Genomic DNA, 12,739 nt, shown 5'->3' with positions numbered 1-12,739 from the left:
CCTCCCCTATTCCCTCCTGTCCCTGTGTGCCTCGATATCCTGGCTGCAGCTGGGCAGATCACAGTCCTTCAGCACCTCTTCTGCCCCCTGTGCAGTTCCAGCAGCTGTGCCTTGCATGGTGTGGGAGAGATGGTGGGGCTCACAAGAGGTGCTGCACACCTGACTGCCCTGGGGCACAATGGACCACAAATGTATCTGGAGAGCTGTGGAGTCACCAGCATGCAGGGGAAAGGGGTCCTTGCACTCAACAGGTGTGCTTGCAATCTTCCTCCTTCATTATTTCCAACAAAAAGATAAATGACCAGCTGCTCTGGACTCACGTGCCTCTCTCAGGCCAGCCTTTCTGGAGTGGTAAGGATTGCTGGCTTGCAGACTTAGGAAGAAATGGGACTCTCTCAGGGTGTTGCTGCCTGCCTGGTGCAGTTCCTAACTGTGCAATCCTGTCAAGAATGTGGTCCAAGACCCTCCTTACCTGTGGGAGCCTGCATGGCAGAGCTGGGGATTGTAGCAGCGTCCTGGGGCACAGTGCTTGTGTCTGGCTCTGGGGTACTGGTTGTTGGAGAGGTGGGTGCTGGGTTCAGCAATGTCCTAGGTTTCCTCTGCAGAAAAAGAGGAGATATTTCTCCTTTTACCCCTGCTCTCCTTTACCACTCATGATCACTACACTCTCTCCTCTGCATCCAACAGACAAGGCACCGTGGAACATGACACATTTCTGATGGTGATGACGGGGTGTCTCAAGAACCTAGCAATCAAAACGTGTGTATTTTACAAACCACAACCCTGAAGAATAACAAGCCTGGGATCTGCCACCTCTGTTTGACTCAGACTAGCCACACACAAAGTACAGGAGAGCTTATTCTACCCTTTGGCCATCCTGTCATGCTCCCAGCATCTGCCATGCTACTCCACAGCCAATGCACTTCCAAAGACACGGATTCTTGATGGAAATGATCTTTAGGACACAGACATTCTCTACAGCTCCGGGGCTGGGCTCTGAGGGTACTCCCAGCCCACATGCCCCTCTGGTCTCCTACTTGCTGCAGTCACACAGCCAGAGGCTGAGACAAACGTGCACAAACACACGCATGCACCAACCCATGGCAGGACCTGCAGCACCTGCTGTTCACCCGCCTGCATCAGCATCAGCTTTTACCTTACTGCCAGGCTTGGGGCCTCTCTTTCTGGGGAATTTCAAAGGCTCCACTGACTTGGAGGGTGTAGGCATGGGGTGGTGGATTAGCGCTTTGGTCGTTCGACCACGCTTCTTCCCTGTTTTGCGACGCCTTTGCCCTTGTTGATGCCCCAAAACAGTCTTTGTGCTACTGTGCATGCTAGGTTTCTCCGAGTTTACTTCGGAGGCAGGTAAAGGGCTCTTTGGAATCACAACTGAAATAAAAAGAGAAAAAGCAAATGTAATTAAATCAGGTGAGAATCAAAACAAGAGCAGCCTCCATCTTTATACAGTGTCACATGGAAAATCCTGGAGAACTCCCAGACCCCCGGGTGGGGGACTGCTCTCCATGCCAGAGTAAAAACCAAACACATGGATCCCCAGCTCAGAACTTGAGCTAGGGGACACTGGGGCTTAACTTGGATAGGCTGAACTCCAGAAGGATCATGCTTGCAGCCATACCTTCCTGAAAATAACTGGCACCTACAGCTCTTCCTTCTGTGAGTGGTGACCTGCCAATGGCCACAGAAAAGGCTCTGAGAGCATTCCTAGGGAAGGATCAGCCAAGACCTGTCTGACAGTCACAGAGCCAGTGCTGCAAACACTGGAAATCCCCTCTCTCAAGGCTGACATCAAATCTCTTCTGTCCCTAAATTTCCAGCAAACTGCAGTGGAAGGGACCAGCTCCATCCTCGTTGCCTGCAAGGATTACTGCTCCTGGTCCTGAGCAACAGCTCATCTCTGCTGGAACAGCTGCCCTGCTCCTCCACATACTACCAGAGGCAGGTGTGTTCCTTCTTATCTTCTTACCCTTTCCATCACAAAAACAGGTTTCTGGTATACTTGCCCACACATCCCCTAAATTTGTTCAGTCATCTTCCCCAAGCCTGCTAAAGGCCAGAGATATGCTGGCCCAGCCTAGCAGACCAGGATTTCCTTCTGTTTTAAATTTCTGCTAAGAAGAAACAAAACAAAATGCTGCTGCATTTTGAAAACTGCAGACTGATCTTTACGATGTCTTGTTTTTCACATCTGGAAACCTCAACATAGGGGCAAGGAATTAGGGAAAAACACAGGCAAACACTTTTGAAATCAGGGGCTTTGTAGTTAAGGAAAAAAAATCTTAGCCAGGGAAACAGAGACAATGAAAGATTGATACCAGGATGGCACAACTGTAGGCATATACAGAGATTTTTAAGGTTTCTGTAATGAGCTTTTAGGAGCAGTTACTGTGAGCAAGGATTTATTCTGCTAGCACAATTAAGTTGTGGCTGCCTCTGGATCTCTGGAAGTGTCCAAGACCAGGCTGGATGGGGCTTGGAGCAACCTGGGATAGTGGAAGGTGTCCCTGCCATGGCAGGAGGTTGGAATGAGATGAGTTTTAAGGTCCCTTCCAACCCAAATCACACAGTGCATCCAGGATCCAGCTCCATTCTGCTTGCCATGTGGGCATGTTTAGTTTTAATTTTATTTCCTTGCTTTTGTGCATTAGCAATCGGTATCAGAAGCTGGGAAGAAGCTCACAGTCATCAGGATCTATCTGACTTCCTGAATAAAGACTTTTTTGTGTCAGGCAGACACAGGCAATGTGGCAGAAGCAGGGTTTTACTACTTTTTGTCTGAGCTGTTAGTGTTAAAAGCAAGACTATTTTGCTGTTAGGAGAATGAATGTGATAGCTCAGGTGCTTCTTACAGCTGATGGTACTCCAGAAGTGTCACCTGCTCCAGGTGACATCTGGCACTGAGCAGCAGGGAGGAATGGCACAGGTAAGGCAGGTGCTGATCATGGAATCGTGGGGCCTCTGGCTTCAGGTGTGCAATGACTGATCTCAGCAGAGGAATGTTTGTATCAAACTATTTATTAGAATCCCTCAGGTTGACAGAACAAGGAAAAACACAGATCAAATGGAACAGGTTGCCCAGAGCAGCTGTGGCTACCCCTGGATCCCTGGCAGTGCCCAAGGCCAGGTTGGATGGGGCTTGGAGCAGCCTGGGACAATGGGAAGTGTCCCTGCCATGGCAGGGGTGGGATGGGATGGGCTTTATGGTCCCTTCCAGCCTACACCAATCCATGATTCCATGATTCTAAAACTCTCCATACTTCAAAGAAACTGTTAAATATCAAAGGGATGTGGAAGCTAGGGCAGGGAGCATTTAATCTGAGATCTGCACAACACTCAAGTGTCTAAACCAAGCTGCACCACAATGAAGTTTCTCTAAGGTGGAGGAAAAATTGAGAATTCTACAAACAAGCTGTGAGGCAAACCCATGTTCTCAGTTTTACTAGTAACAAACCCAGAGAAACGGTGCATTTGGGAAGTTGGCATGCAGTAGGCAGAGCAGCTGGACTGCAACCCTTCGCTCTCAGGCTGGGACCACATCACTGGGAACTCATTGTCAGGAAAAAGGAGACTGCTGTCAGATGAAGTCCTGGTGCACTGTATAATCTTATAAGTGATTTCATCTTTTGGTGAAATAAATGCAAGAAAAATCTGTTGCCCACTTCAGCTCTAAAGACAGTACATGTAATAGTAATTTGCCAGGCTTGAAGAACTGGTTTTGGGATTTGGGCAGTAAAATCCCATAACTAGGTGCATGCAGATCCCGTGATGGGACACATCATGTCATTCAGCCACCCAGAGGAGTTCCCACTGTGCCTGTGCCCCTGGCAGCACATCCCTGGTCCCTGCTACAGCCATGGCTCCTGCAGGGATGGAGGAGCTGCCACAGCAAGGGGGGCTGTTCACTGAAACAGGCTAAATTACATCTAAATGTGCAGCCAGCTCAGGCCAGAGAGACACAGGCTGTGACCTAGATTGGTGCTTTGTGCCCAGCAGTGCTGCTGAGCACAGCCCTGAGCACAGCCCTGAGCACAGCCCTGGACAGGCACTGATGTTTTCCCTGGGGCTGATTCCATCAGACTGATGCAATGCACAGACATTTTTCTGACCCGCAGTGATTTAATGAAATGAGGTCTTATCCTCCCACGATCCAGCAGACTTGCCTGGCTTTTTGTTGGATTTGAACCAGAATCTGAGCAAACACCAGCCTGTGCTAATACATTTCTCTTGCCCTACCAGATGCACTGAGCTCTGTGAGGAGGAGACACCAAGAGCTCCAGAGCAGAGTCCTCCCACCAGCTGTACCTGCACATCAATGGTGCAGCCTCCAAAACACAGGGTTACAGCTGGCCACACTCTGCCTCATCTCCAAGGCACCACTTCCAGTGACCGGATGCTTCCTAAAGGAGCCTGTAGTTTCTTTTCAGGTGTCTGTTATTTTCCTGCAGGATTTCAGCCCCTGCTGTCATGCAGAAGTGGTCCAGAAACACAGGATTGCTATGCAGGGATCAGTGTTCAGCACTCAGCCCTGCCTGCACCCACCCAAGCACCCACAGAGCTCCAGAGGTGGAAACAGCTGTGCCCAGCAAGCAGGATTATCTCACAGCTTCAAGCACTGCACAAGTCTCTTTAACTGCCAAAAGCTTCAATTTACTGCATCTTATTCTTACTATTATTACATCTTAATTATTAAGGATCTAAAGCTATCAAAGAGTGTCCAAAGAGGGGCCACAAAGATGCTGAAGGGCCAGGAGCACACAAGGAGCAGCTGAGGGCTCTTGGTGTGTGCAGCTGGAGCAGGGCACACTGAGGGCTGAGCTCAGGGATCTGCAGCTCCTCCCGAGGGGCAGCTCCCATCTCTGCTCTGGGACAGGGACAGCAGCCAGGGAACAGCTGGAGCTGGGCCAGGGCAGGTCAGGCTGGAGCTCAGGGCAAGGTTCTTCCCCCAGAGGGTGCTGGGCACTGCCCAGGCTCCCCAGGGAATGGGCACAGCCCCGAGGCTGCCAGAGCTCCAGGGATGCCCAGGGTGGGGTTGGTGGGGGGTCTGGGCAGGGACAGGGCTGGACTGGATGATCCCTGTGGGTCTCTTCCAACTCAGGATATTCTGTGATTCTATGATTCAGCTGGTGACAGAGACAGCAGCTGCCAGAGACATCCTCACCTTCTTCCTTGTACAAGCCACTAAGAGGAGCCACATTTTCAGAAAATCAAGTGGGGCCTCTCTTACTTAAACAATCAACTCTTTCCGAGTAAAGCAGCATGTCTGTGCCACAGCTTTGTTGCTCACCTGAGCTCTGAGCAATCTAACCATCCAAAGCTGGCCTTGCTTTGGAGGAGTTGAGCCATGCAACCCTGAGATCCCTTCTGACCTGAATCTGAACTCATGGTTATTTCAGCTCATTAAGGAGACAGAAAACTAATAATAGGAAATTTTCTGCTGGCTGAACTGTCTTGTTTTGGGTCACACAGGCATCCAGGACAATGGCAGACATGGAGGAGGAGGAGGAGGCTGGGTCCTTGCTGGGCTGGCTGGGATTGGATCCATTTGGCACAGTGAGAAACATCACCCTGAAGATGCAGCTCAAACATGGCTGAACTCCGAGCCAAAGAGAAGTTGGGCACCACTGATGATGTTATTCATCAATGAAGGATTAGTTTAAACAAGAGGTTTGAGCTTTCTGCAGAAACAAAGAGACTTGACAGAGAATTCCTGATTTCAGGCTCTACTTCCTAATGCCAAAATATCCTGTCAGCTGATACAGGGCACCTGCAGCTGCCCACCACACTGTGACTCAAACTCTTGCTTACAGGAGACTCTGCTCAGTTGCCATCCACACTCTGAGGGTTAGTCAATGCTAGGAAGCAACATTTGTCACCCATCAGCTTATCTGATACTTGTCACAGCTTGAAGAAGACAAAATTATGTCCTTGGGACAAGAATTACAAAGTCAAAACATGTAGAAAAGTATGGAACATAAAAGTCTGAAGTTGCAGAAAGGTTTCCTGCCTTTCTCTCATATTTACAAGGTTCATTTACCAAGAGCTGCAGGAGCACAAATCCCAAATTCCCATTTTCTGTGCCAAGGGCTCTGTACTCTCAGATGCAGCTGTAGTTCATGTGCTTCTGCCTGGAGATCTCTGCAATGGCCCCTGCAGTGTCCTGAAGTGCAGGGGGAGATTTCTGAGCACACCACTCATGCCCACTCCAAAGCCCTTCTGACAGACGTCCTGCAGGCCACCCCTCCAGTGTCCTTTGGTGCTCTCTGCCCCTCGTCCATCTTCAGCACTTCCCAGGCAGAAGCAGCACTCAAAGAGGTGGGTTAAACAGACCCATTTAAGATAAGCAAATCTGCCAGAGAGCAGAAATCTTGTTGAGATCCGGCTGAATCCTTCCCTGCGTGAGGCACTTCGATCCTAGACATCTTGAAGGCTGGAGCTGGACAGGAACCAGAGCTCATTGCCTGTCCCAGAGTAAAATGTGAGAGCTTCAAAGCCCAGTGATTCTTCCCAAACCAGAGACCATCATCACTGGCCACCATGAGCATGACTGGGACAGAAATACAGGTCCTGGGAAGGCTCCAGACTTGGACTGTCCTGAGCTCTCAGTAGACATGGCAGACACAACACAGGACAAAGGGCTGGAGCACGGGTGGGAGACATAGGCTCCTTGCAAAGACAGGGGTTAAGAACAAGACTCCAAATCCTGGAATTTAAAGGGTGAACAAGCTCCTGTCACCAAGGCTGGAATATAGTGACAAGCAGAAACAAGGTGTGGAGTGTGAAATCCTTGAAGTGTTTTGTAAAACTGTGTTTGGACCCTTTCATCCTGATGGGAAATTCTGCTCTCCCTGTGGTTGTCCTACACAAACTGTCACCCTGGGCACACTTTAGGCTGACTTCACTCTGCTTCCAAACCTCACAGCAGAGGATGGTTGGGCAGAGCCACCAGCCCTGCCTGCAATCAGTAGCTCAGTCAGGAATTTTAGACCCCTATAAATAACCTGGAACACTCTTCTTCCTTGAGGTTGTTCAGTTCCACCCTGAAAGCACTTCCAGCCTGCACAGGCACACCCCTGCACCATGTCCCAGTGAATAGGAGTGTTGTTACTGGTCAGAGATCCTACAGAAATGAATTGATGGCCCGAGTGCTGTTCAGCCAAAGAGAGGGAGGTTCCAACAGCAGGGTCCTGCTGAAACCTCCTGCCAAGACTCAGTAACACCCTGAGATACTGAAACTCTGTTTTGGGCCAGGAAGCACGGTGGAAAAGGGAAAGAAACACCCTAAACAAAATCCAGATTCTCTGGGATATGAAATATTTCAAAATAAAACATGAGTAAAATTCAAGTTGAGGGGAAGGTCTAGACACTGAGAGTAAGGACAGGCTGGAGACCAGAGGAAACTGCTTTTCCCAGGTCAGTTCCTCTTCTCAGAGGCTCCTGCCAGCCTCAAGACATCACTCAGTAACCTCACGTCTCTGACATGCCATGGTTCCCACTGAGCCACAGACTTGGTATTTACTGAGCCACAGGCACTGTCAGCACCCCACAGCCTCTTGCAGTGCTGGACTTCCTTTCCAAGTCCCCAAACCCCAGGTGTATTCCAGGACACACATCCAAGCCGAGCCAGGGTCACTGCTAAGAGCCTTGGATGTGTGATCCAAATAGCTCAAGAGATTTTTCTTGGGATCTTCCAACAGCAGCCTCAGAGGCAGCACCACCCAGGTTCCAGGACTGCTTGTGTGTTATACTCGTGGATAAAAACCTGAACTCCTCTGTATACCCTCCTTCCTCCTGCTGTTGGTGTGTAAGCTCTACCTGTGTGGTCCCCAAACCAGCCATGCCAGTGCAAAGCAATATCACCCAGCTTAATGTGTGAGCCCCAAAGCCCAGCTCAGTCCTGAAGAGACAGTAATTAATATTTTCCCATCTCCTCCAAGCAGGAATGCACAGGAACTCACCTGAGCTGTTACCCTGCCAACTACTCCTGATCAGGCTCCTATTCCCACCACTATGTTCTCACCCTGAAGAAGGAAGAGAAACCAGGCAATATCCAAAATAAAATAATAAAGACACATTACCTTTGCCCCTGGGCAGGAAACCTAGCAGCTGATCCTCATCTTCCTTTGAGGAGACAAAGCAGTTAAACAACAAATCACATGGCAGCAATGGTAATGAGAAATGAAGAACTTCATGAACTTTCTGTCCAGGGTCAGCATCTTGGAGTCAGTGCAGCAGCCAAGGCAGGCAGCTCTGGTCCCAGGGTAACGCAGAGCTGTGAGCCCAGGGTGGATGGAGCTCCCCTTCAGCCTATCCCCATGGTAACTACCTAAAACTATTCACATTTGCTCGCTCTGCAAGCAGAGCAAGCAGCAGCCAAGGCCAGGCAGAGGGAGCAGGGTCTGGGAGCACACACAGACCTGTGCAGGCACTGACCAGTGTCCCCAGTGCCCTCGCCCAGCTCCCACCAGCCCTGGCACGGTGGCAGAGGATGAGCTCTGTGTTAGCTCTGCCCTGCCTGGCTGGGCTTGGGGCTCTCTGCCAGCTGGGCTGCTGCCAAAGCAGCAATTCCAGTCCTCCAGATTCCAGAGCTGGAGCAGCTTCCAGCTCTGCCTGCCCAACCTTAACGCTTTCACCACTGCCCCTCTCCCACAGCACAGTCACCCCTCTCTCTGTCACAGAGCATCCAGAAGGGTGCAATATGGGGTTGCAAACCCATCAGGAACTTCAGAGCAACCCGGCATCAGCCAGGGCACAGCCCAAATGGAGGAATAGCACAGCCAACTTCTGAGATCCAGACACTGAGGGCTTTACCTGTGTCCCTGGGCAGGTGTGTCCCTGCTTCCCTGTGTTCAAGGTGACAGCATTTCCCTGCCCTCCAGCAGTAACACAGAAAACATGGGAGCAGACTTAAGGGACACTGGTGTCTGTATGTGTGTGTGGGCAAAGTCCTGTCACAAAGTCCTGTCACAGGCTGCTTTGATTGTGGTTGTCCTGTGCTGGGCCAGGAGTTGGAATTGATGATCCTTGTGGATCCCTTCCAGCCCAGGATGTTCTCTGACTCTACACCCTCTGAGCAGAGCTCCAGGCTCCCAGCCAGCACTCAGTTGAACAGAAAGTCCACTTCACCTTATATTCCTAAAAGCCCAGATATGTATTTAAGGGTAAAAAAGTCCATGTATAAGAGGCATGAAAAGACATGTAAGGTGCTGTACACCACGTATGAGGAGTGGAGTTGGGATTCCTGGCCAATGGACATTCCTGGGAGCACCCCACTGGTGTGGTGGGATGCTGAGGGAAGTTTGCTGCACACACACTGAGCTCCCCCTCCTTTGGGACAGCCACTGGGGACCTGCCTCCCCCAGCAGCTGCCAGGCTGAGGTGGAGAAGCTGTGGGTGCACAGGATGAACTTTTCCACATTCTACCTTGCTCTGTAGCCCAGCAGAGCCAACATCCATCCCCGGCCTGTGGCCAGCGTGGAGAGAGGACCAGGACCCACCACAGGCACTCCCAGAGCTACATGTCCCCGACGTGGTGTGTTGGTTTGGATCCCCCAGCTCCAAGGTGTGCAGCATGCAGACAGGAGCACCAGGAGATGCCCAGGAGCCCACAGCCATCTGGCTACTGGCCACAGAGGTCTCCCAGCAGGCTGCTGCACAGCCAGCAGGCAGCAGTGGAATTGCCAAGGGGGCACGCAGGCTGCTCCTCCTTGCTGTTTGACCTTCCTTTCCTTCTTTAACACACACGTGGCCTAATGAAAGCTCCATGGAGTGGCTGGCTGCTCCACCAGCTCCCTGCCCAGCCACTCCAGCTAAGCAAACACTGCTGGGAGTGGGAGGCCCTGGAGATGGAGAAGGACCATGCCTGGGAGAAGCAAGGCACTCCTCCACCTCTGCTGGCAGCCAGCAGCAGAGACAGATTAGAGCTGACTGGAGTTACCAGCATTAAATAAACATGCTGCCCTCTTTGAAGTTCTGCTTCCCTTGAACATGAGCTCATTCCACTAGGCCTCTTTTTGCTCAGCCCCAGGAAGCCACAGGGTTACTCATTCTCCATGGAGTTAACTCTTCACAGGATTCCCCAACTTCCACAAGGGCCTCACACAGTCTGTCCAGTACATGAGCACAGACCAGTTTACCACAGCAGCACTTGACTGCCTGCATGTCTCTCCAGTTCTCTTTAAGAGGAATTCCCACCAGGAAAGGGAGACTGCCTGACTCCACCACATGGTCCTGCAGGCTGCAGGCTGGCACATGGAGAAGGTTTATTGCAGCTCAAGGAAGGGGCAATTCCTCTGTGGTGATGCATCCTCCCACCCTGCCAAGAGCAGCACTCTCAGGTCTGAGAGGCCTGTGCTCAACCCTCCACCACAGCAGGGCTGAGGAAACATGGAAGGAATTTCATTAGAGAAAGTTCCCATTACTCTGTTCTTTTAGTTTAATCCCACAAAGTGCAAGTCAGGAATTCTTGGTCAGGAGAGGGAGCAGACAGTCACAGAGGGAGAAGTAAAAGCACAAAGACAAGGCTGATCTCAACTCCCTGGCATTTTTGCATGGCTCATGCAACCCCTGCCAACCCCTGCTCTTGTCCCAGGAGTTGAAAAAAAAGGACAAAGAAAGCAGAAATCTGCCAGAGAGCAGGGCTGCCTCTGCCTGTGAGTGGGGAGATGTAACTTTTCAGGGGTCACTATTTTTGTACACGAGCAGGAAGTGCAGAGTGACTGCACGTGGAGCTCATGGGAAAGGGAGAAGCCATCAGAGCCACCTGCCAAGGGAGAAGCACAAGCTTCCCAGGATGGCACAATGGGATCTTGTTTCTGGATAACTCACTGGGCTCTGCCCACTCCCAGCTTCAGCCCCTGGCAAGAGGAGGCTGGGGAGGAACACAGCTGCCTGTGCTGGGGCTGAGGGTCAGACGGGCTCCCACTTCTCCTGAGAAGGCAGCTTCCACCATGCTCCTGAAACCTTCCACCCCCAGGTTACTGCCAGGAAAGCTCCCACCAAACACAAACATGTCTTGAGCCACTCATGCAGTACCTGAGAGGCACCCTGGAGGTGCCTGGTGAGAGCCCCTGACTCCAGGGCGCCACTGGAGGAATCAGCCACTGCCTGAGAGGGCCCCAGTGCTCTGCACAGCCTGCAGGGCAGCAGCAGGAGGGACACAAACAACCAGCAAGAAGAGAGGGAGAGGCTGGGAACATCAAGGCAAAATGCAGAAATCCAAGATAAAGAGCAATCTTCAGCCAAGGTGAGCTCACAGCTTGGCTTGCACACAGCTCATGTGAGATCACCTCAGGCAATCCACCGAGACCAGCCCTGCAGCCCTGAGCACAGACCTGGCCCATGCCAGGGACACAGGGCAGCACCAGCCTGCCAGGGCAGCATGAGCTGACCCAGGACTTCCAAGAGGAACAGCCTTGTCAGAGAAATGCATTTCCTAAGCAATCCTTCAGCTCTGGCAGAGAGGTTGTTCTCCTGCCCCTCATTTCATTGACAAGCCGTGTGCAGGACTTGCCAGCCAGCAAATGCCAGAGGGATGTGCCTGGGGACAGTGACAGCCCCCCTGGGCCCAAACACAACTGTGATCTGAGAAAGCTTGAGACATGTCTTGAGAATCAAACCAGCCACTGTTCAGGCCTTTGCAAGGCAGCAAGTTCCCCAGCACAGCTCCTACCCAACAATCACAGCCCTAGGAACAAGGCAGGTACAACCTGCTCCACACCTGCTTTGTCCACGATCACAGCAAAGGCAGACCAAGAAAACTGTCCAAAGTACAAAGAGGCGCAGCCCTGCAGCTTCACAGTTCTCATTATTCCAGGCCCCCTGAGAAAAATTGCACAGGAAAATGTGATTCAAAGGCGCAGGAAAAACTTCAAGGAAATTCCTGGAGATGAGCAAACCTCAGCAACGTTGTACAGCACCATCCTTCCCCAGAGCCATCATCCTGCCCATCTTTATGGATAGCCACTCCTCAGCACGTTGGTGCCAGGCTGTTTCAGTGCTATATGTCTGATCACCTGTACCTTTACCACGCATGAAGCAGCACAAAAACCAGACAGGGCACCCAGGTGTCCTTGCTGCCAGTCTCTGCCTGCTTGGCTGCTCTTCGAGAGCTGAGTGGAGGAGCAAGACAGCTAAAAAACAACGTGGGCCTTACCTTTTGTACCAGGGGGCTGCAGATTATCTCCAGTCAGCGAACACCAGCCTACGGGAAAGATGTCCCGGGAATCATATCGGCACCAGTAATCGAAGGCACCTCTCCAGCCATCAAATGTTATGAGGACCTCAGAACCTCTCACCTCCCCAATGGTGGCCGGGCAGATGAAGTGAGGGTTCTTCCTGTCCACTGCCTCCAGCTTCATACCTGTCTTGAAGAAGTTTTGGGAAGGAGATGGTGGTTCCTACAAGAAGAAGTGGAATATATGCTCAAAGGGGATATGGCAGTGCCTCCCCACACCAGGGCTGCGCCCTCACCAGCAAACTCACCTTCACAAGCAGTTGAAGGGAGTTAGTGGGCTGGATTTGAACCCCAATAATAGGTGTGCACACACTGGCTGGGCTACACAGCCACTGCTCTTTAAGCAAGAGGCAGCAAAGTTCACTACTCGCTGCTGGACTGAACCCAGGGAGTGGGACATTCCAGAGAGGTGCTGATGTTCCCACCTTGCATTCCCCACTTTGAGCAGCACCTGCAGCTCCAGTGAAAAACCAGCTCCTGCCTCAAGCC

General features: G+C 51.5%; 1 protein-coding gene across 7 annotated transcripts in view; it reads right to left on the bottom strand.

The window, feature by feature from the left end:
* Positions 1–12,739, bottom strand: part of SCMH1 (Scm polycomb group protein homolog 1) — a 59,767-nt gene that overhangs the window by 17,350 nt on the left and 29,678 nt on the right. For 6 of the 7 annotated variants that reach the window (XM_068172696.1, XM_068172693.1, XM_068172695.1 and 3 more), the window contains 3 exons: positions 12,170–12,413; positions 1,157–1,389; positions 473–599 (listed from right to left, as the gene is read on the bottom strand). In XM_068172696.1, coding sequence (XP_068028797.1) covers positions 473–599; positions 1,157–1,389; positions 12,170–12,413 — 604 coding nt within the window. The remainder of the gene's footprint in view (positions 1–472; positions 600–1,156; positions 1,390–12,169; positions 12,414–12,739) is intronic. The other variant, XM_068172698.1, reaches the window with a different exon arrangement.

The sequence above is a fragment of the Anomalospiza imberbis genome, chromosome 25 (genome assembly GCF_031753505.1).
Source record: "Anomalospiza imberbis isolate Cuckoo-Finch-1a 21T00152 chromosome 25, ASM3175350v1, whole genome shotgun sequence".
Taxonomy (NCBI): Eukaryota; Metazoa; Chordata; class Aves; order Passeriformes; family Viduidae; genus Anomalospiza; species Anomalospiza imberbis.
The sequence above is the reverse complement of the archived record's forward strand: the minus strand, read 5'-3'. Positions and strand labels throughout refer to the sequence as shown.